We start from the raw sequence: 22421 nt of genomic DNA on the forward strand, positions 1-22421 counted from the left end.
CTCAGTCACAAAAGGACAAATACTGCATAGCGCTACTATAAAACTCTTACTATAAAACAGGACTGACATTGGGGTTGAGGGGAGACTGAGAAAGATGGGAAAAATAATGTATACTGCATTGAAACAGATGAGGGAGAAAATTGTTTAAAAGGGATATATGATTAGGTATTATTGTCATGATAGGAATCCAGAGTGAAGGCTGCATAGTGCAGTTTACCTGGGGGAAGGGATTGTAAGACAATGAAAGATTTTCTTTTCTTTTACTTTTCAAAGAGAAGAGTATACTGGGGGAGGGGGGAGGGATGGGCATGGAGAAAAGTACAACATTGAATGAACGGAAATCCAAAGTCTCTGTAAATTTTCAGTAAAATTTATAAAAAAAAATTGAGTGGATCCAACAGCAGAATTGTAAGATCTTCCCTACCAGCAAAGAAGAAACAAAAAAAAAAAAACCCAAAAAAACCAAAGAACTCACACCCATTAGCAACTCCATGGAGAACAGTTCTACTGTGAAATGCATGGGCTCTCCCTAAGGCAGAATCCACTTGATGGCAACTGGTTGGCTGGCTGGCTGGCTGGCTTACCAATATTACTGTTGGAAACAGAATGTGAAGAAAATGGCATAACTGGTCCAATATTACAGTTCTGAGTGACAGACCTGAGATTCCCAAGAATATTTGATTCTAGATAATTCCGATCTCTGTCGGAAAGTATTATTGACAAATGCACATTTGGTGTGTTTTCTTAAAATTTCTTTACTGAAGAAATCGCTAGAAAAACCTTTGTTCAAAATGCATAAATAAGAACTGCCATGCAATAAGATTCATTCCAAATTTTAATTAACAGGGAAGAGTCATACTTTCAGTAGGAAAAATAAAATTATGTCAGTTGCATAATTTGTTGATGGAGTGGTTCATTATAGTAAATGCACTTCAGTCTTAGTGAGGTCATCCAGTCGGAGTTGGATGGATACAGGTGAATTGCTATACAAGGTGATAATATAGAAGGAGGCTGAGTTTGAAAATAGTACCAGTCCAGTGATGGGAATAGGTATTTATGGAGTCGGCTCTGAGCCAGGTATTTTCACATCTATCAGCCCTCCACAAGAACACTCTTAACAAGTAGGCATATTAGTATTTGTTTTTAAGCCAGAGCCCACAGAGGCTGAACTATTGGCCAGCTTCAGAACCAGTGTCGAATGAGGATTTCTGTCCAGATGTGCTGGCTTCAAGCCCAGAGTTGCAGTTTGCTGTCTACTGGGACAAAGAGAAAACCCCAAACCCACTGCACTCAAGTTGATTCTGACTCATGGTATCCCTGTGTACTGTAAACTGGACGCCAAGGGAATTCAACTGTAATCTTTACAGAAATAGATTCCCAGCCCCTCCTTTCACAGTGCCAGTGGATGAGTTTGAACAGGCAGCCTTTCAACCATCCATGGATCTTCAGCTGCTGGGAATGCACCCCTAAACTCTTCCTGTGTGAATTATGGTCTGAGGAGCAACAGTGTTGGCATTGCTTGGGAGCTTTCCAGTAATGCAGAACCTCAAGCCCCAACTCAATCTGACTGAGTCAGAATCTCTAGATGATTCAGATGCACACTAAAGATTCCAGAGCCCTGCCTTAAGCCTTTTCTCCTTTTCTCCCGTGTAAGTTGGAAAAGTCCCGAGGGATAACTGCCTACATCCCTCATCAGAACTCTTATCTACAGGACTTAATATCCGTAGAACAGGCCCAGGTTCAGCCATTTCTCCTGGAGACACAAGAAATAGCCCAAAACCTATTGCCATTGATTTGATTCCAGCTCATAGTGACTGTATGAGACAGAGTATTACTGTCCCACAAGGTTTTCAAGACTCTGGTCATTTGGGAGTAAATAATGACTGTTCTTGTCTTGTGAAGTTGCTCGTGGAATGAATTGCCAGCCTTTTGTTTATCTGGCCAGTACTTAATGACTGCCTCACCTAGACTCTTACCCCCTGGCAGTTGTTGTTGTTAGATATTGTTGAGTCAAATACAACTCAGAGTGACTCTGTGAACAACAGATCAGAACCCTGTCCTGTTCTGTGCTACCCTCACAGCCTCTAACACACAAGAGCATTGCCGCATCCACTACATCCGTCCACCTGATCAAGGGCCTTCCTCTCTTTCGCTGACCCTCTACCTTCCCAAGCATGATGTCCCTCTCCAATGAATAGACTGTTCTAGCAACATGTCCAAAGTATGTGAGACAAAGTTTTATTGCCTCCAATGAGCACTCAGGCTGTACCCTCTCCAAAACATATTTGTTTGTTCTTTTAGTAATCCATGGGATAGTCAGTACTCTTCTCTAACACAACAGTTCAAAGGCATCGATTCTTCTTCTGTCACCCATAGTCACAGTCCAGCTGTCACTAGACTGGCAATAGGTATCTGTAACTGATGATTGTTTTATTTTAGTCTTAGTAGCTCTGTTGGTTTCAATGGTGATGAATCATTGCCCCTTTTTGAGCGACAGTGCATATGGAAACACTTGACAAAATAGAAAAGCTTTATTCATTCATCTCAAAAACTTCTGTGAAGTCTCACCATATATATGAGTCTCCATGTCCTCAGAGGTTCAGGCTGTTGGCTATAGATCAGTCCACAGATCTTTCCAATGGTGAGGGAGTCATTAGGCATCAGAAAGCATGAACCTCTGAAGGATTGTGGAGGGGCATACTGTCTCTAGAGTGTAAGTGTGTGTTGTCATTTCTATTCCTAATCTTCTTGTCTGCCTGCGACAGGAACAGGATGAAACCAACTTTCAGGGGCCATCTGGTACTGCGGATCTCATCTCCAAGTGTGGTGACCTAGATGTCATCTTTGAATATAAAGCTTCCAGTCAGAAACTCACAGTGACCGTAGTGAGAGCACAGGGTCTTCCGGACAAGGACCGAAGCGGGGTCAACTCCTGGCAAGTTCACATGGTGCTGCTGCCCAGTAAGAAGCAGAGAGGCAGGACGAGCATCCAGAGAGGATCCAACCCCGTCTTCAGGGAGAAGGTCACCTTCGCAAAGCTGGAGCCCAGAGACCTGGCTGCATGTGCTGTCCGCTTCCGCCTGTACGCTGCTCGCAGGATGACCCGTGAGAGAATGATGGGAGAGAAGCTGTTCCATCTTAGCCACCTGCGCCCAGAAGGGGAAATGAAAGTGACTCTGGTTCTGGAGCCAAGAAGTAATATAAGTGTAAGTATGTTAAATGGTGCTGCTAATGAAACGGTGTGTTCGAGGACCTGAAATTGTCAGCCCTTGATTTAGTGCATTGAGCCTGTGAATTCAGAAACCTTAATTTAATTTTCCATTTGGCTCTCCTCATCCTTATAAGCCTTGATTTGCACTTCATGGCACAATGGGTTTTTCATGCCTGTCTTCCCAATAACCTGATGGATGTATTCCCTGTCCATTTTAGGAAATGACAACAGAGGGGTGATGGTGGACATGGGAGAGGTGGTTTGGCCTTCTGGTTCGTGGATGACTGGTGGCCCTGGCCTCTCCCACAGTCTGTATTACGATGAATCTCAGAAATTAGACTATCCAGAAGAAGCCCTTGGCAGGTACTCCAGAGCAGGCTGTAACAGCAGTCCTGAACTTTGGCCGCTTCTACAGACCTTCTGTTTATTTACATGGACTCCTCCCAAGTACCCTGTCTCTTTGCTTTTCCTGTTGTTCTGAAGAAAGACAATGTAGCTCTTACAGCTACATGATGCTCACTGTTAGGAGAAGGCTCAAGTCGGGGAGGAGTCAGTCCACTTTATTCCTAATGTTGTGTGGTGTACCCTTAAGTCAGAACAAGCTCATAGCTGACCCTCCAGCAGGTTTTCAGAGGCAATAAAGTTCATGGCAGCAGATTGCCCATCACTCCCGCAGAGCAACCGGCAGATTCAAGGTGGGTACTTTTGGGTTGGCAGTATAGCTCCTTACCACTAAGCCACCAGAGCTCCTCTGATTTCTAATAGATGTCTCAAAATAAACAGCATTAGATTTGAAGTCCTGATTTTTGTTCTTCTGAACCTTCTCTGGGAGCTTTGGTGGCTTAGTAGTAGGGAATTGTGGTGCCAACCCAAAAGGCTCATGGTTTCATCATTAGGGTCCTTTATAAAAAATAATAAGAGATGATTTCAGGTGCTAGGGAAGAAAGATTCAATTGATGCATTATGTACTTTGATAGAGGAGACAGTGGCTTAGGGGAGTCGATTGACCTGACCTAGCAGAACGGATTTCCACTCCCACTAAATTTGCATTTAGCTCCTGTTCAACTTGGCATTTTCCTCCGCAAGTGCCTGGTGCATAAGGTGAGTGCACGTGCATAAACATGACGAGAAGCTTGGGACTCTCTCCTGGGCTCACCTTGTGCCTGTTAGGTTGCTGGGTCCACAGTCTCTTCATCAGCTTCTCTACAAATGAGTGGTGAAGCACCCATTTTCAATTTAATTCATTTCCTTGGGAGGCCGACTTTAGTATATGGCATATACCTGACAACCTCAAGAATCCAAACTAAGGCCAAGTGTTACATGTGGTGGTAGCCCATAGTAGCCCAATGGCTGCATCTTTTATAATGAAGATAAAATACCTCCTGTATAGCTGCATTCATTGGGAAGCTGCGGAGAGCAGAAACGGAACTCACATCCAGAGTAGATGGTTTCATAGAAACATCCAAGCTCACATTGCACAGGAGGGAATTTTGGTCTTTATTAAATGTATTATTAGCTCTCCATGCATCTTCGTGGGTTTGATTTACACTAGTAATAACGTCTTTGTCCGTTTCGTCTTCCAAGAGGAAATATTGAATGGAGCCGGCTCTTGAAACAAATATGTCAGCCAGTAATGCAGAGGATCTCATCCATGACTGTGTTCCCCAGGCCCATTATAATTCACACTGAGTGCGCCGTTAGTAATCGTTGGCAGCCGTTGAGATTGGGTCACAATTTCACCAAACATAATATCGCTGGCTGTAAAAGAGAGTAGTGCAGTGTGGGCCAATGGATTCTTTGTTGTCCTTCCCCTCCAGAGTGGAGAGTCTCAGCTCAGCCCATCTGCGGTTTCTCACAGTGATAGTGCTTCATCTACGCAGTCACTGTCCCATGGAGGCATGCCAGAGCTGTTGGTGGGGCTGTCTTACAATGCTACAACGGGGCGATTATCTGTGGAAATTATCAAAGGCAGCCATTTCCGAAACCTCGCTGTGAACAGAGCGCCTGGTAAGTGCTCCTCTGCTCTCCCAGCTCAGTTCTTGCAAGTAGACAGCCAGGCCGGCTTTCATCATAATGCTTTAATTTTTACAGTAAAGAAGATCTTGGGCAGGTTTTACAAAGCTTTCGCAAAATGATACCTCTGAACATTTTAATATCATTCTAGTTAATTAGATTGAAGACGTTTCATATCTGGATACATCTTAGTAAGTTGATGTCTGTACCTGTGTTCGTTAATGGGAAAGAATGTGATCTTTTTAGCAAAATTAGATGTATAGGCAATTAAAATCTGCGAGGAAGTTGCAGGCCCTCAAACATCTTCTAAAAGGCAGAGCACAGGCATTGGATGAGGACAGTCTGGCCGGCCAATTCAAGCTGTCCTGCTTACTCACTGATTTTACTCTGATTCTATGAAGTTATTCTTTTCTGAACTTCAGATGATTTATTTCAGGCAACAGATATTAGTGGTACCTTCTCAGGGACTGTTTTAGAGTTTAAATACTTTCTGTAGAGCAGTTAACACAAAGCCTTATACCTAGAGAGCATTTAAGATATACTAGTGGTCAGGGTGAGGCTGGAGAAGGAGATAGTGGAGGCAGATCAGCTGGGGCAGTTGAGAATGAGCCCCAGGAGAGCTAATCCTCCCAAATCACCACTGGGATGGAAGGCTCAAGCCACACCCCGACGGCACAGTGCAGGGTTCAGGAGCACAACCACATGGCTACTGCTGCCATCCTCTACTGCTCCTTAACACCCACGAATTTCAAAATTGGTCCTTAGAAAGATGTTTAAATGTTCTCACATCTTTTTATGAACTTTTTTTTGAAAGAGTAGCTTAAAAAAGAGGAAATGGTATGTGCCTCACTTCTGCCTTCCTACACTCAGGCAAGTCCATCCAGTGGGTGAAGTCTAATTTGTACCTAGAATGCTAGCTGCAAGGAACTTGGAAAAATAGTGGTGTTGGTTTGCAGGCTTTTCAAGTACAGAAGGTTAAACTAAGTGGGTAGAGTAGGGGACAAGTGAGTTACACTGTGGACACAATACTCTTCTTAAGAATGCAATCAATGAAAATAGGATCATCAGCTCATTACTGTGGAGTCAGAACCGACTCATAATGACCCTCTTTGGGTTTCCAAGACTGTCAGTCGCATGGGAGGAGCTTGCCCATCTCTTTATCCAGCTGAGTCACTAGTGGATTCGAACTGAGAGAGAGGTGCCACCTTTGGGTTAGTAGTTTAACTCACTATGGACTATGCCAGCAGAGATCCTTGGAACCATGGTAGGCTGAGTCGGTATCCTCTGACTTCAGCTACCAACAACAGCAGGTAAAGAACTAATAGAACTGGTAGAAAAAGCGCACTTCTATAATAGATCAAGAACTTAATATTTCTTTCTCTCTCTCTCTTTTTTTTTCTCTAACCCTGCTGCAGCCCGTAATGTCTTCATTTAGTGGGGTAGCTTCTTAGGCAATCTGTATTAATGTCATTCGAGCAAATGAGTAAGGAAGCCCCAGAATAGACGAATGTTTATACTAAACTCTGTACCACTGCTCAGACCCAGGCAACAGATTGTCCAAAACATGGAATAGATGCTGCTTGGTCATTTTGGTGTTAGGATATCTTTACTAGATTGAACTTTGTTTCTCAAAATACTTCTGGATTTACTTAGAATCTAGGTTTATGTCTTTTCCTTCAGAGGTTCTGTCAATCTCTTTCACGTTCTCCTCAGTTTTGGTTAAATCTGAACAGTGTTTGAGGAGAGAAACAGAAATGTAGGTAATTAGGAGGATGTGAAGCACACAGTATGGCAAATTCCAGAACACTCTGGGCATCTTTAATTTGTGTGCTAGTGGTAGCCTTCAATATAGAGGAAATGTATTGCTATTGTTAGTTGCCACTGGTTTGATCCCTGGTTCTTGAAGACCCTACTGGGCTACTGTGCTCTATAGATATTAATATTGGCTACTTTTAGAAGAAGACCACTGAGCCTCTCTTTCTAGCTCATCTTAGTTGGGAAAACTCTGCTTAAACCAATTAAGCATCATAGCAACATGCTGGTCTCTACTGGCCAAATGGTGGTACCTGTGTATGAGATGCACTGAACGGGAATCAAAGCCAGGTCTCCTGTATGGAAGGTGAGAAATCTACCATTGAACCACCATGTGATGATTAAGAAGGCCTCGTCCAAAAAAAGAAGAAGAAGAAAAAAAAGGCCTCGTCCAAGGGCTGAAAAAATAAGATGTGAATTCAAGTTTTGCCACTTACTAGCTCTAAGTTTCTTAGCTTTCTTTCAATTTCCATTTTTGCATGTGTGAGATAAAAGTCGTAATTACATCTACAGGGCTGTGCTCCTTAATGTCCATTTGGGCAACATCTGACCAGGGCACCAAGGTGCCTGAGTGCCAGGATGCCACACTTTCATCTTGAGATTGGAGTTCCTCTTCTGTTCGGCTGCTTTGTGTAGGCTGGAAACCACTTGGTCTACAGCAGTGGAAGCCCAAACCTAAACTTTTACCTCTGGTCCTCTACAGTTCTCCTAATTCAGTGACTCTATTCGTCATGTTTTTTTGGTAGTTCTGTATGGTGCCTAGGGTAAAAGTATGCACTCAGGGATCCCAGCCCCTGGTTCAGGTGCCCTCGGCTCCCTTGGCCCACACCATCTTCTCCCTGGGCATGTTCTCCTGGTGAGCTGGCCTTCCCTCAGAAGACTTAGCTGAGAAGGTTGGTGACACTGTGGTGAGATCGGAAGTAGTGTGCATCCAACATGTGTGCAGTGGGAGATGCTGGGTCTGTGTACCACACTGCAGCCCCTGGGCCATTGTGCTCAAGAGCCTGGTGCCCAGTGAACACACTATGTCCAAGTCACATAATATTTTATTCCACGGAATATATGATGGATATGAAGTAGCACATCTCTGCACTTCATAGGTAGAGAACTCAGGAGTAGTCTGAAGGGAATTGTGCTGCTTTTAGAGGTAGGGTTATATATATATAAAACTGTCATATCGAGGTTGTTACTATTATATCTTTATAACTTTCTATGTAAAAGAAATTCTGCAGAAGAGAAAATACTTGCAGCAAGTACTTAAAAACTGAATTGGAAAAAAGGGCAAGTCTTAATTTAGAGATTTATTTTATTCCAGAAGTTTAAACCAGTTTGGCATTTAGTACATGACTTGTCATGGACTTGGTGTTGCAATTTAACTTAAAATTGTGATGGATATGCTGTACCTTTGCAGCCAAATAATGGAAAGCAATCTAATTAAATGAAATATAATTATATTATTAAAACAAGAAACTCAATGGGGATAATAAAAGTTTTTATTTATCTAGAATGCTGATACTTGAGGTGAAGCCATTTTATTTAGGAGAGAATGACAGGTAAAAGCTTCTTTGTGAGGACTGAAAGGGACCTTTTGGTACTTCCAAGTCTTTAGATGTTGATGGCATTAGTTCTTCATTATATTTCCTTCACTACACAACTAGCACTACTTTCACAGTTATCAGGCAAGCTTCGGATTTATTTTTAGTTCCCAGATGGAAAAGAACGAGTGAGAGAAAGATGAGGGAACAAGGATTTCATGAGCTAACTGAGCAGAGTTTGAAGGAGGAGAAGAAAGAAAAAAGACCTATACTGGTAGGAAATTAGTAAGGGAGCCATGGAGATGAGTTTGAAGGGTGGAAGAAGCAACACAAGGGCACTTTTGTCAGTGGCAGAGGGCAGGAGGTGGCTTATGCCACCAGGAAGGAGCTGCTTAGTTGGGGAGAGATCTGCCTGAAATGTATATGGGACCTGTGCGTGGGGGAGAGGAAGTCACAAATCCTGTGCTAGTGACTCTCAGCTCAAGTTCAAGCACCTTCTTTTTTTTGCGAAAAAGGTAGCATCAGTGTTCTTAACCCTGCTTTAAAGATAATGATTGTGTAAAGGAGAGTTCAAATGAAAGTAGGGAAAAAATAGACTGGACATGAGCATTACAATTTTTTTTTTTTAAGAATAGTGTTAAAGTTTTAAAATCTGCTGGAAATAAGAAACAAGGTCTGTGATTTAATGTGAAAATATTTTGCTTCAAAATATATCATAAAATGTCGAACTCATCAACTTGTTTCAGTCATATGATTGGTATTTTAAATTTTCTTTCTTAAGCAAGATAAGCCCAAGCAAAGGGAAGAAATCAAGATATTAAGGATTCGAACAGAAGATTCCAGAGGGCAGCATGGGAAGACAAAATATTACAATGAAATGTTCAAGAAGCTGGAGTCAGAAAATCAAAAGGGCTGAACTCACTCAGCATTTCTTAAGCTGAAGGAACTGAAGAAAAAATTCAAACTTTGAGTTGCAATACTTAAGGGTACTTTGGGAAGAATATTCAATGATCCAGGAAGCACTAAAAGAAGATGGAAAGAATATATAGAATCATTGTACCAAAAGGAATTGGTGGACACAGAAGAATTTCATGAAACAATGTATGAACAAGAGCCTGTGGTGATGAAGAAGTTCAAGCTGCTCTGAAAGAATTGGTAAAAAACAAGGCCCAGAAATTGATGACATACTGAAATATTGACATATTTCAACAGACGCTGCCCTGGATGTGCCCACCAAATTGTGCCAAGAAATCTGGAACACAACCACTTGGCCAACTGACTAGAAGAGATCTATATTTGTTCCCATTCCAAATAAAGGTGATCTGATAGAGTGTGGAAATTATCAAACAGCATACACACAAGCAAGATTCTGCTGAAGATTATACAAAAACGACTGTAACAGCACATCAACAGAGAACTGCCTGAAGTGTAGGCTGGATTTAGAAGAGGCCATGTCACTAGGGATATTAATAGCTAATATCAGGGGGAGTTTGGCTGAAAGCAGAGAGTAACAGAGGAATGATTATCTGTATTTCATTGACTATGCAAAGGCATTTGACTGTGTGGATCACAACACACTGTGGCTGACTCTGAGAAGAATGGGAATCCCAAAACACTTGATTGTGCTTACGTGAAACCTATACTTGGACCAAGAGGCAGTAGACAGAGCAAGGAAATACTTCATGGTTCAAGATTGGCAAGGCTGTGCATCAAGGATATGTCCTATCTCCATATCTTTTCAATTTGTATGTGGAACAGATTATCCAGGTGGCTGGGCTCTATGAGAAGTGTGGCATTAGAATTGGAGATAGACTCATCAACAATCTGTGTTATGCAGATGACACAAAACTGAGGAGTACCTGAAGGACTTGCTGTAGGTAGTCAAGGACTGCCGCCTGAAATATGAATTGAAGCTCAACATCAAGAAAACAAAGATTCTCACCACTGGGCCAATTGGCAGCATCATGATAGATGGTGAAGAGATTGAGATTGTTGACAGCTTCAGTTTGCTTGGCTTTACAATCAACATTCTTGGTACCAGCAGCCAGGAAATTAAAAGATGAATTGCAAGCATCTCTGGTAGCCTAGTGTCAAGAAGCTGCACTGCAATTGCAGAGGCTTGCGGTTCAAGTCCACCAATGCTCTACTGGAGAAGGAGATGCAATCTCCTCCTGTAACAGTCAGATCCAATTTGATGGTACACACACACACACACAAAATTATTTTTAAAAAAAATATGAATTACATTGGAAAAGTCTGCTGTCAGAGACTTCTCCAAAGTACTGAAGAGCAACAATGTCAGTATGGAGACTAAGGTGTGCCTGATACAGGTCATGATCCTTGCAGTTACTTGCTGTGTGCATCAGAGAGCTGGACAGTGACTAGGGATGGTAGAAGGAGAGTTGATGCTTTTGAGCTGTGGTGCTGGAGAAGAATATTTAATATACCATGGACTATTAGGAGAACAAACAAGTTAGTCCTGAGAGGGTGAAGCCAGGCTGCTCCTTGGAGGCAAGGATTCTGAAGCTCCATCTGACATACTTTGGACATGTTGCAAGGTCAGATCAATCCTTGGAGAGGGATGTCACACTCGGGAGGATGGAGGGACAGTGCAGGAGAGGAAGACCCTCAATGAGATGGATTGATTCAGTCGCTGGGGTAATGGAGATAGGTATGGAGGAGACAATAAGATTGGCAAGGGATACAGCAGAGTTTAGGGCTGTTGTCCCTAGAGTCGCTATGAGTCATGGGCAACTCAATGGCACATAACAACAACAAGTAAGATAAATTGAATTAGCAATAGATGAAATCTTTCTCTTCTAAAAGGTCATAGAAAAGATAAGCCACTGAGATGTAAACCTACCTATATCCCTTTCTTATGGAAGAAAATCTTTGGGTTGATAACTCAATGAGATTCTGATATTATTCTGATAGGTAGGAGATGGTGAAACCACTCTTAAAGATATGTGTCTCCACTATACACTCAACAGAATGGCTAAACTGAAAAGATTGATTTAACCTAGTGTCACTAGTAAATTAGTTAGGGGTCGGGGGAATGTGACAGTGGTCTACTTTGAATACCAGTTAGCATTTTCTTATTCAACCAAACATATCCTTAAGCAATCATCAGGTCCATTCTTGAGCAGTTACACAAGAGATGTAACAGATATCACCAGATAAATGAATAAATAAACCAAGATTATCTATATAAAGGAATATTGTTCAAAAGAAAAAGAGATGAAAATAACTGAGGTTTTCAACACAGTGGAGAAGTTTAAAGGCACTGAGTATTGATGCATGATTCCATTTATATGACAACATACAGTGGGGGGGAGGGGTACATACTGCCTCAGGAATGGAATGGATAATCAACATGCACTGGGCAGGGTCTTAAGGGAACTTCTGGGTCTTGGAAATGTTCTTTATGGAATGTTTATTAAATAGTTATAAGCATTTGTCAAAATTCACCAAAAGTTCACCTGCTTTGTTCCCTTTACTATGTTCAATTTATACCTTAAAAAGAGCCCTAAAATACTGAGTGCTAGTTAATGAAATGCTTGTATTTATCATGAATAGATAGATAAGGAGATATTTGGCATGGTAAATAAGGTAAAATGTAACAATTGAAGAATCTCAGTGGATATTGGGTCATTTCATTTGAATCCGCAATCAACACCCTTGATAGCTGTGAAGGGAGCAATACAACATGGGAGTGTCCGAGTCTGACTTCTGCCTACTTCATAAAGGGGAACTGTTACCATCAATAATGTCCACAGTATCAAACAAACAGACATGCCATTCTACATGCTCCTGCACTTATTTTTCCCATTTTCTGGATAGTCATTGAAAGACTCGTCGACTTTACTCACAGGTGTGGGGTTTATTAGGAAAATAGGCTGGAGAGTAGAGGAGGAAAAACATATCACCAATAAAAGTCTTGTCCAACAGTCCCAAGCTAGATTAACAACAAGACACAATTCCTCAATTCCTAAAAGTCCCTATTCAGTCCTGTAGCACAAATCCAAATCATCGATCAAGATTTGCCTCAAAGCAGTTATCAGTCATCTTCTCCTTCAATCATCCAGCAAGAAAAACTTTTTAACTATAACATAAATACAGGGTTCCTCTGGTTATACCTTGCCATAGGCTCTCAATAGCAATGCCAGTCTCACCACAATCTCTATACCACCATTACCACTGTGGTCTTACTCTAGTATTATAGAAAGCACACTCTCTTCTGTCAATCCCACAGATGTTGATGATTTGCAAGACCATGTGTCTGCAGTTAAGGAAGCTGGAGACCAGACGGGCTAACATAATGGCTAGAAAAGACAGTTTTAAAACTAACACTACAGTAGGAGCAGTCAGGATTTAAAAGACACATTTGTTGTTGTTGTTAGGTGCCATCCAGTCGTAGACAACTCATAGAAACCCTATGAACAAAAGGCCTGAGCACTGTTCGTACATAGAGTTTCTGGAGAGGCAAGCCATTTCAGAAGTGGATGCTGCTCCTGCTTCCAGGCTTGTTTTATTTGGGAAGCTCCAGCCAACACTGTCCACCCTGGGTAACCATTACCACGATTGGCACATCACTGTTACAGTGTTCAGCATCACAGCAACCACGAGTTACCTCTGTACAGCAACGCACAGATGCTGTGCTATACCACCTAGAAGAATGTTTGACAGGAAAACAATTTGAACCTGGCCTGAGGACCGCAGATTAAAATCACCCACCTTCAGCTTGGTAGCATAACTTTCTGTCCACTAGGCCAACGTAGCTCTCTCTATGTCGTCGTTGTTATTGTTATTAGACACATTACATTGGGGAAAATCTACTGTCAAGGACCTCTCCAAATTGCTAAAGAGCAAGAATGCCAATTTAAAGAATAAGATATGCATGATCCAAGCCATGGTTTTTCAGTTACTTTCTTTGCATCTGAAAGTTGGAAAATGAATAAGTATGATGAAGAATTGATACCTTTGAATTGTTATATTGGAGAAGAACACTGCTTATCCCATGAACTACCAGAAGTACAAGTCTGTCTGGGAAGAATGCAGCCAGAGTACTGAGAGGCAAGGATAGTGAAACTTCATCTCAACATATTTTGGTGTTGGTCTTTCCTGATGAGTCCAAAGAAAGCAAGTCAAAGTTACTATTCTCACATGTAAGGAACTTTATGGTTATTTCTTCTAAGACTCATTTGCCCATTCTTTTTGTGGTCTGCAGTATAGTCAATATGCTTTGAGAGCATCAGATTTCAGATGCATCCATTCTTTCTGCCTTACTTTTTCATTGTTTTGGCAAATGACAAAGAAGTCTTAACCCAAGGTGAGTAATAATGTTCGAGAGTTCTTCCAGATACTTTCAAAGTAGTATCTCATTTAGTGCATCTAATGTGTGCACCATAATGTTATTGACATTACTGCTTTTAAGATTATTTGAGTTTGCCTACAAAACTTATGGCAAAGAATAGTCTGCAGAGTTGTACATAGCTTATAATCCAGTTGAAAAACAGATTATTGTCTGAAAGACATCTGGAATTCTGAAGTTAATTTATAGATAATTTTGAAAAAAGTTAGTATTAAGAATGTTTGACAAACTTTTGAGGTTGATCTTATGGGAAGAAAATCCATTAACTCTTTAGTATCCCTGTTTTACTCTTGTACCTGCAGCTCATTTACTGCATAGCCTCAACATTTGGTTTCACATATCTGAATTTTATTCTCTGCATTAAATGGGGCTAACAAGGTAATATTAAGGATATGAAAGTTATGTAAAAAGCTAAAACAGAAGAACGTTAGCAGTTTTGTTGGCATATTCTTTCCTAGTCTTCAGCTTTGCCATATCCCTTTCTAAAATGTGGTACAGCATTGTTTACTTATAATGGTCCTTGTCAAGAACTATCATTAAGATGTCCCCTCTAGTTAAAAACAAATTCCCCAGCTCTCAGCGTGTGCATAATTAGCCATACGTGATAATTACATCCCAGACGATAATATTTACAGCATCAGCATATTAACCTTGTTAGCTATACACAGTGGCAGCAACTGAGGCCAGGAGAGGGTGAGAAACAAATCCAGTTACAAGAAGACACTACAAATGGAGTGCAAAGGAAAGGGATTATGTGAAAATTAAGCAATATGGGACTTAGGACAATCTTACAAAATCCTGGTCCAGTTATCACTTATATGTGGCATTTATTAATCAAGGAGCAGTTACTGTAGTTACACACAGTTTACTGAAAAGTCAGCAGTTTGAACACCCAGTGCTCTGCTAGAGAAATAAGTGACATTCCTCTTCCATAAAGATTACGGCCTTAGTAACCCAATAGGACAGTTCTCTTTTGACCTGTATCATTCATTGCTGTGAGCCATAACTGCTTTACAATGGATCATATTGATAATAGCTGCCATTTACTCAAAATTATGACCAACCCATAATTCCTTCAGAATTATGAGTCATTAAGTGTCATCAATTTATTGAGTAAATATGTGTTGTTCCTTGCCTACATCAACTCATTTAATCCTCACAATACTCAAAGTTAGAGAAAATCTTGAAAGCAACAAGATATGAAAGATAGCATAGTGTATTAATTATATCTCAATAAAGCTTTTTTAAAAAATTTAATGATAGTTATCCTACAGAAGATTGATAGTAAGATTTAGTACAGACTTCCTCAATAGCAATGTTGGAATCTTAGTAGAATAATATCTTCAAAGTCTTGCAATAAAAATATTTGCAACTTAGTTTTCTGTGCTTTGCTATTTTAGATGCCATTAAGTTGACTGTGATTCCTAGCATGCCTATAATCCACTCCCATGTGATATTAATGATATCATTTTCACATTCAGTTTGATTACTTCTCTCTGATATGGGCACAAGTGTTTATCTCTTCCTTTCAGTCGGCCTCATAGCTGTCTTCGAAGGTTCTTGGCAGATGCACAGAAACATTTCCAATACTGCATCCCTTGTTGAAGCATTTCAATTGGTCGTCTCTCAATTCCTGGATCCTTGGTTTTAATCAGTGCAGCCTTCAGTACTATTGACTTTTCATTATCTGTTGGTTCCCAAAATGACTGAGCACTGTCCACAGGTTTTTTTTATATAATAACTGTGCATTTCTTCTATCTTGATACTTCTTGTGCTATTTGCTGCCTTGCCCGTGTAATCCTTTATATTGTTACCCAAGGCTTACTTTTTCTTTTCCTCATTTCCATCATGTTGAGGGTTTTCCTCTCTTTCTTTGATCCTCTACCTTTCCCAGCATGAGATCTTTTTCCAAGACCTCCTGATAAAATTTTCAAATGAGACAATGTTTTACCATCCTTGCCTCTAAGGAGTACTCTGGTGGCATTTCCTTCAAGACAGACTTTAGTTTGTGCTTTTGGCACATTTTTTAATTTCTTTAGGTTTTTTTATTGTGTTATGCAGAAATGTTCTGTAGTTTTCTTTGTATAAGTCTTTTGTATCTATAGTTAGATTCATTCCCAAATATCTTAATTTGTGGTTGGCAGTTGTAAGTGGTATTGCTTTCTGGGTTTCCTTTTCTGAGTTCTCTTTGTTACTGTAGGAAATCCCTCTGATTTTTGGATATTAATCTTATATCCTGCCAATCTTCTAAATTGGGCTCCTAGCTCTAATAGTTTTTTGGTTGAGTCTTTGGGATTTTCTGTGTACATTATTATGTCATCTGCATATAGTGATAGTTTATCTCTTTGTTGATCTGGATGCCTTTTATTTTCTTCTCTTGTATTGCCGTAACAAGCACTTCCAATACAATATTGAATAGAAGTGCTAACAGTGGGCATCCTTTTCTGGTCCGTGTTTGCAGGGAAAATGCTTTTAGTCTTTCTCCATTGCAAATGATATTGGCTCTTGATTCTGCATAAATACTTTTTACTATGCTGAGGAAATTCCCTTCTAGTCCAATTTTGCTAAATGTCTTAATCAGGAAGGGGTGTTGGATTTTGTCAAATGCCTTTTCTGCATCAATTGCTAAGATCATATGATTCTTGCTATTTATTTTGTTAATATGGTGAATTATGTTGATTGTTTTTATGTTGAACTATTTTTGCATACCTGTTATGAATTCTACTTGGTTATGGTGAATTATTTTTTTATGTGCTTTTGGATTCTCTTGGCTAGGGTTTTGTTAAGAATTTTTGCATCTATATTAATGAGAAATACTGATCTGTATATTTTTTTTCTTGGTACTATCTTTGCCTGATTTTCATATTAGGGTTATGTTTGCTTCATAGAGTAACTCTGGGAGTCTTACTTCTTTTTCAATTTTTTAAAATAGTTTAAGTAGAATTGGTGATACATCCTCTCTGAATATTTGGTAGAATTCAGCTGTGAAGCCATCTGGTCCAGGACTTTTCTTATAGGGAAGTCTTTTTACGACCTTTCCAATTTATTCTTTTGTTATGTATCTGTTCAAGTGTTCTATATCTGACCTTGTCAATCTGGATATGACATGAATTTCAAGGAATTTGTCCATTTCCTCTAGGTTTTCAAATTTATCAGAGTATAGCTTTTAAGAGTATTCCGATATTACCAATTTAACTTCATCTGGTTCTGTTGTGATGTCACCTCTCTCATTTCTTAATCAAGTTATCTGTGTCTTCCTCCCTTTCCCCCCCCTTTTGTTAAATTTACCAGTGGTTTGGCAGTTATAATGACTTTTACAAAAAACTAACTCCTGGTCTTATTGACGGTTTCATTGTTTTCTGTTTTCTGTCTCATTGCTATCAGTTCTTGTCCTGATAATTTCTTTTCTTCTAGAGGCTGTAGGATTAGATTGTTGTTCTTTTTCTAGTTGATAAAGGTGTTAAGTTAGATTATTGCTTTTTCTTCTTTCTTCCTTTTTTATGTGTGTGCCTATTGCTATGAACTGCCCTCTGAGGACAGCCTTAGCTGTATCCCGGAGGCTTTGGTGTGTTGTATTTTCATTTGGTTCAAGGAACTTTTTCATTTCAATCTTTATTTCTTTTATAAATCAATCATATTCTAGTAGAGAGTTATTTAGCTTCCACATGGATGATTTTATAAGCTTTACTCTCACCCTGTGATTAATTTCTAGTTTTATAGCATTGTGATCTGAGAAGTATTATTCCAATGTTTTAAAATTTGTTGAGGCTTGCTTTATTTCCTAATATGTGATCGATTCTGGAGAATGTACCATGTGCACTCGAGAAGAAAGTGAATTGAGTTTTAGTTGAATTCAGTTCCCTGTATACATGCACAAGGTCAAGTTGGCTGATTGTATAGTTTAGGTTTTCTGCATCTTTGTTGAGTTTCTTTTGGATTGACTTATCCTACGGTGATAGTGGTGTGTTGAAATCTACAATTATTGTGGTTCTATTTCTGTCTTCAATTCTGTCAAATATTTTTTTATGTATTTTACAGGTCTATCATTTGGTGCATAAATGTTGACAAAGGTTACGTCTTTTTGATCTGTTGTGCTTTTAATAAATATGTAATGCCCTTCCTTATCTTTTATGGTGGTTTATTTTATGAGAGATTAATATTGCCATTATGCTTTTTCTAGGTTCCCCTTTGCTTGGTACATTTTTTTCAACCTTTGATTTTGAGTCTGTCTTTTTCTTCTTTTTTTTTAGATGTGTCTCCTGTAGGCAACACATTCATGGGCTTTGCTTTTTATCCATTCTGCTACTCTTTTTCTCTTAATTGGTACATTTAGTCCATTCACATTAAGTGTGATTATTGTCAGGCCAGGTTTTACTTTTGCAAGTTTGCTATATTTATTTTTCTGTTGTTTCTGATTACTGTTGTCCATGCACTTTTCCTTTAGTATCTCCATGTGAAAGACTTCACTTAAAATTTCTTGTAGTTTTGGTCTTGCTTTCCCAAATTCCTTAAATTCCTTCTTTTCTGCAAAGGATCTAATTTATCCTTTATATTTGATGGAGAGCTTTGCTGGATACAGAATTCTTGGCTGGCAAATGTTTTCTTTCAACTTTCTGTATATGCCATCCCATTGTCTTCTTGCTCGCATGGTTTCTGCTGAGAAATCAGAACTTAATCTAATTGTTTCCCCTTTGTAGGTGACTTTGGTTTTTTGTTTTTTTATGCCGTTTTTAGAATTCTGTCCTTATCCTTTAAATTGGAGGATTTTACCTGTCTTGATGTTTTTTTCTTTGAGGGTCTAGTCTATTTGTGCTTCTTGAATATGGATTTTCCAATTCTTCAAAATACCTGAGAAATTTTCTTCTAGTACTTCTTTTACAATTTTCTTAGTGATTGCCCTGTCACTCCCCTGTTCTGAAATTCCAAGCATACATATGTTATTCCATGTGATGTCATCCCACATGATTCTAATGTTTTCTTCATTTTCTTTACATTTCATCTCTGATTTTTCTTATACTACGAGTATGTTTTCATTGAGGCTCTTGTCTTTCAACTCACTGACTCTCTGTTCTAACTCTTCAGTTCTAATTTTTTTGTGCTACTAGTGTGTTGGACACTTCTGCCATTTTGATCTTAATATTCTGGATTGCATTTTCATGCTTTTCTTTTCTTTCTAGTACTGCATTGACTGTACCCTCTCTGTCTTGTGAAGATTTTTTAAGTTCTTGTATATCTTTATCTATACTGTCAATTCTTTCTTCCATTTTTGTATTTTCTTCCATAGCTGCTCAAGTTGCTCCTCATCAATATATTTCTTCTAGACTGTGGTCTCTGCAGTATTTGCTTTCTTAATTGTTTCCTCCATCTTTTGTATTTTCTTCCATACCTGTTCAAGTTGCTCCTCATAAATACTGTTCTTCTTTTTTTTTTTTTTTTTGCTTCTTGACTGTTGTCTCTGCAGTATTTACTTTCTTACTTGCTTCTTCTATCATTTGCATCATCTTCTGTAGCTGTTCAGTAACTCCATATCAACATATTTCTTCTGGTTCTCTCTATATGAGGTATTCATTGGGGCTGTTTTTTTAGGAGAGAGGGGTTTTGTTTGTTTGTTTTTACAATAACCGAAGCAATCTACTGCTTTGACATTATGTGAATCTTTTCTTAATAGGTGTTAGGTTGTTGTAACTATATAGTGATCAAGAGTATGGCAGTGTTCTGTGAAGGACCTGTCTATTTTTGCTTACTTACTTTCTTACCCAAAAAGGACTCATCTTTTCTCACAATATCAAATAGTATTTTGTTGCCATTCATCAGATTTTCAGTGTCTCATGTTTGAGAAGTGAACTAACTGTTGGTACTACTCCCTAGTCTCTGTTAATTTAGAAGCTTTGCTAAAATCTGTCCACCATATTAATATTTAACATATTGACAATAGTGTCATAGAAACACAAACCCCTAGAGTAAGACAAACTAATAGACAGGTGATCTATGAGATGTTGGGTTTGTTTGTTTGTTTGTTTGAGATGTTGTTTTTACATGCTCTCTAGTCAACTGTGACTCACAGCAACCCATGTTATATGCTGTCAGGTCAGAACTAACTAATAGCTGAACTTCCATTAGGTTTTCAAATACAGTAAATAATACTGGGGAAGATTGCCCATCTTTCTTCCACCAAGCAGCTGGTAGATTTGAACTGTGTGCCTTTGGAATTGTACTGCATCTTCTTTCCACTAGACCACCAGAGCTTCTGTGTAGCAACCCTGTGAATAGAAAATCTGAACCCTGCGCTATCATTTGTTGTTTTGACACTTAAACCCATTGGTACTGTCACTGTGTCAATCAACCTTGTAGATCTTTTTCTCTTATTCTTACTCTCCACCTTTCTTTTTCTTTTCCTCTCCACCTTTCCAAGCATAATGTCCTTCTTCAAGGATAAGTAGAGTTATTGATGCATTTCAGACATTAAGTCAAATGAACAAACTAAAAGTTTCATCAGCTTTCAAAGAGTAGAAGGAATAGATGAGTATAAAGGAAATATAATGAGCCCAGTACGCAACAAGAAAAAAGACTTTGAAACTGCCGGAAAGCAGAATAGAAAGCACAAATCAGAATAACTGGCCCCCCAAAATAAAAATATATCAGTGATCATAAGAAATATAAAGAGTTGGAATTTGCCAGGTGAAATACAGCTATAAGATTAGATTCAGTCTCTCTGCCTCTCCTCCCTCCTCCTCTCTTTCTGTCTTTTCTCTCTACCAATACGCTGTTGTTATAGAAGATATGGCCCACTTAATCTTTTAGTATGTAATTAAAAAATAATATATTACAACAAATTCAGCTTAAATCAAGAATGGAAGAGTAATTCTTGGAAAAACTTGGAAAATTTGTCAATTTCTCATGTTGATTTGTCAGGATAAAAAAACTGTACTTCTCACAGAGGCAGAAGGGAACTTTTGAGAAAATGCATTCTCTTGTGCATCTGCTGAGTTCTTTTCATCACTAATGGAGAATGCATTATTTAATTGAGATATTTACTTAACTGAAAGGAACCCCAGGGCACAGTGCTTAAGCACTCAGATGTTAACCTGGAGTTAGAAGGACCTGCCATTCAGTGGGAGAAAGTTGTGACAGTCTGTTTCTCTAAAGGTTTGCAGCCTTGAAATCCCTGTGGATTTCTCTCCAACATCCTACAAGGTTTCTGAATCAGAAATGACTTGGCAGCAATGGATTTTATTTTGGATTTATGTGTCTCTTCTCTCTGCATCCATACTGACCAGGGCTGAACCTTTGATAACCACAAGTCACTTTAGCCCTGACTCAACCCTAGATACTCTTACACAAAATTTCCTGGACCTCCACTCTCGATGTTAAAAAAGGAAGCACATTATCACTGCTGATGAAAGTTTCCCTTTTGAAGTGGAACAATCAGTTCTATTTCCTATCCTTTGGCCAGGTGTCCTCAGACAGAATTGTTTATAAAATTATTATTTTCCTTCTTTGTCATACTCATACAAACCAATTTCAGTGATGACGGATTCATAGTAAATGGCCTTTGTCATAATTAGACAACAATCTTGTGACAGGATAAAGCTTAAAATTGCTCTCTTTGTGAAATGAGCACGTCTTTGTTTGCAGCATTAACTCAGTTCCCATTGCCATACTGGCAGCAGAATTACCAGAGCAGTTTGGTGACTGGGTTGAATTTTTCCTACAGGAATCATGTAGCTATACAGCTGCAGAAACGCAAATTCACTCCCCCATTGTCGGTTTTTTGACAGCTTTTTCTGTAGAACAGTTTGAAGAGTGGAGAGCCCTGTTTCTGAGACAGAGAAGTGTTTTCACACCTGAAGTGTAATTTCACACCTTGTGTTTCTCAGCAGATAAGTGCATAAAATAACACATCAAACCGGAATAGAAAAAAGATCAACATAGAAAGAAAACTGCAGGTTGTAATTTGTTTCCTATCTTACAATGCTCTTGAAGAGAACAGTAAAATTACAGAGATCTGGGTTTACACTTTTAAAAGTTTGACTGGTTGTTAGGTAGAAAAGTAAACACTAATCAGCCTGCAGCCTACATTGAAAAGAATGTATAGAATGATAGGATTCAGAGAACACCCCAACATTTATATTGTTGAAGACTGGGACATGCTTCAATTAGGGCTACAACAGTGTAGATAGGAGGTTGGTCAAGAAATTGCTTATCACCTAGTCTAATAATTGTTTTAAAATAAATATTCATCATTATTGTCTTTGAGATGATTCATTCAAGAATTTTAGCACAAATAATACATTGAGTTAGTACAGTTTGGATTTTTATTTTCTTTCTATAAATGACTACACCTCTCTTATTAATAATTTTCTAGAATATTGCAGAGATTATAAATCCAAGAATTCCGTTTCACCGATAAGTTTGAAATTTTGAGGTTAAGAAAACTGAATTCTCTCACTAGTCACCACCGATCATTTAAAAATATTTA

At 39.1% G+C, this 22421-nt stretch overlaps 1 protein-coding gene across 1 annotated transcript in view; it reads left to right on the plus strand.

Moving 5' to 3' along the window:
* The window catches only part of SYT16 (synaptotagmin XVI), a 182548-nt gene that overhangs the window by 157871 nt on the left and 2256 nt on the right, over window positions 1-22421 (plus strand). Inside the window, exons 4-5 of the mRNA XM_006891787.1 lie at window positions 2766-3206; window positions 5029-5218. Coding sequence (XP_006891849.1) covers window positions 2766-3206; window positions 5029-5218 — 631 coding nt within the window. The remainder of the gene's footprint in view (window positions 1-2765; window positions 3207-5028; window positions 5219-22421) is intronic.

Source organism: Elephantulus edwardii, unplaced genomic scaffold, assembly GCF_000299155.1.
Source record: "Elephantulus edwardii isolate Elephantulus edwardi_28Jun2011 unplaced genomic scaffold, EleEdw1.0 scaffold00104, whole genome shotgun sequence".
NCBI classification, from domain to species: domain Eukaryota; kingdom Metazoa; phylum Chordata; class Mammalia; order Macroscelidea; family Macroscelididae; genus Elephantulus; species Elephantulus edwardii.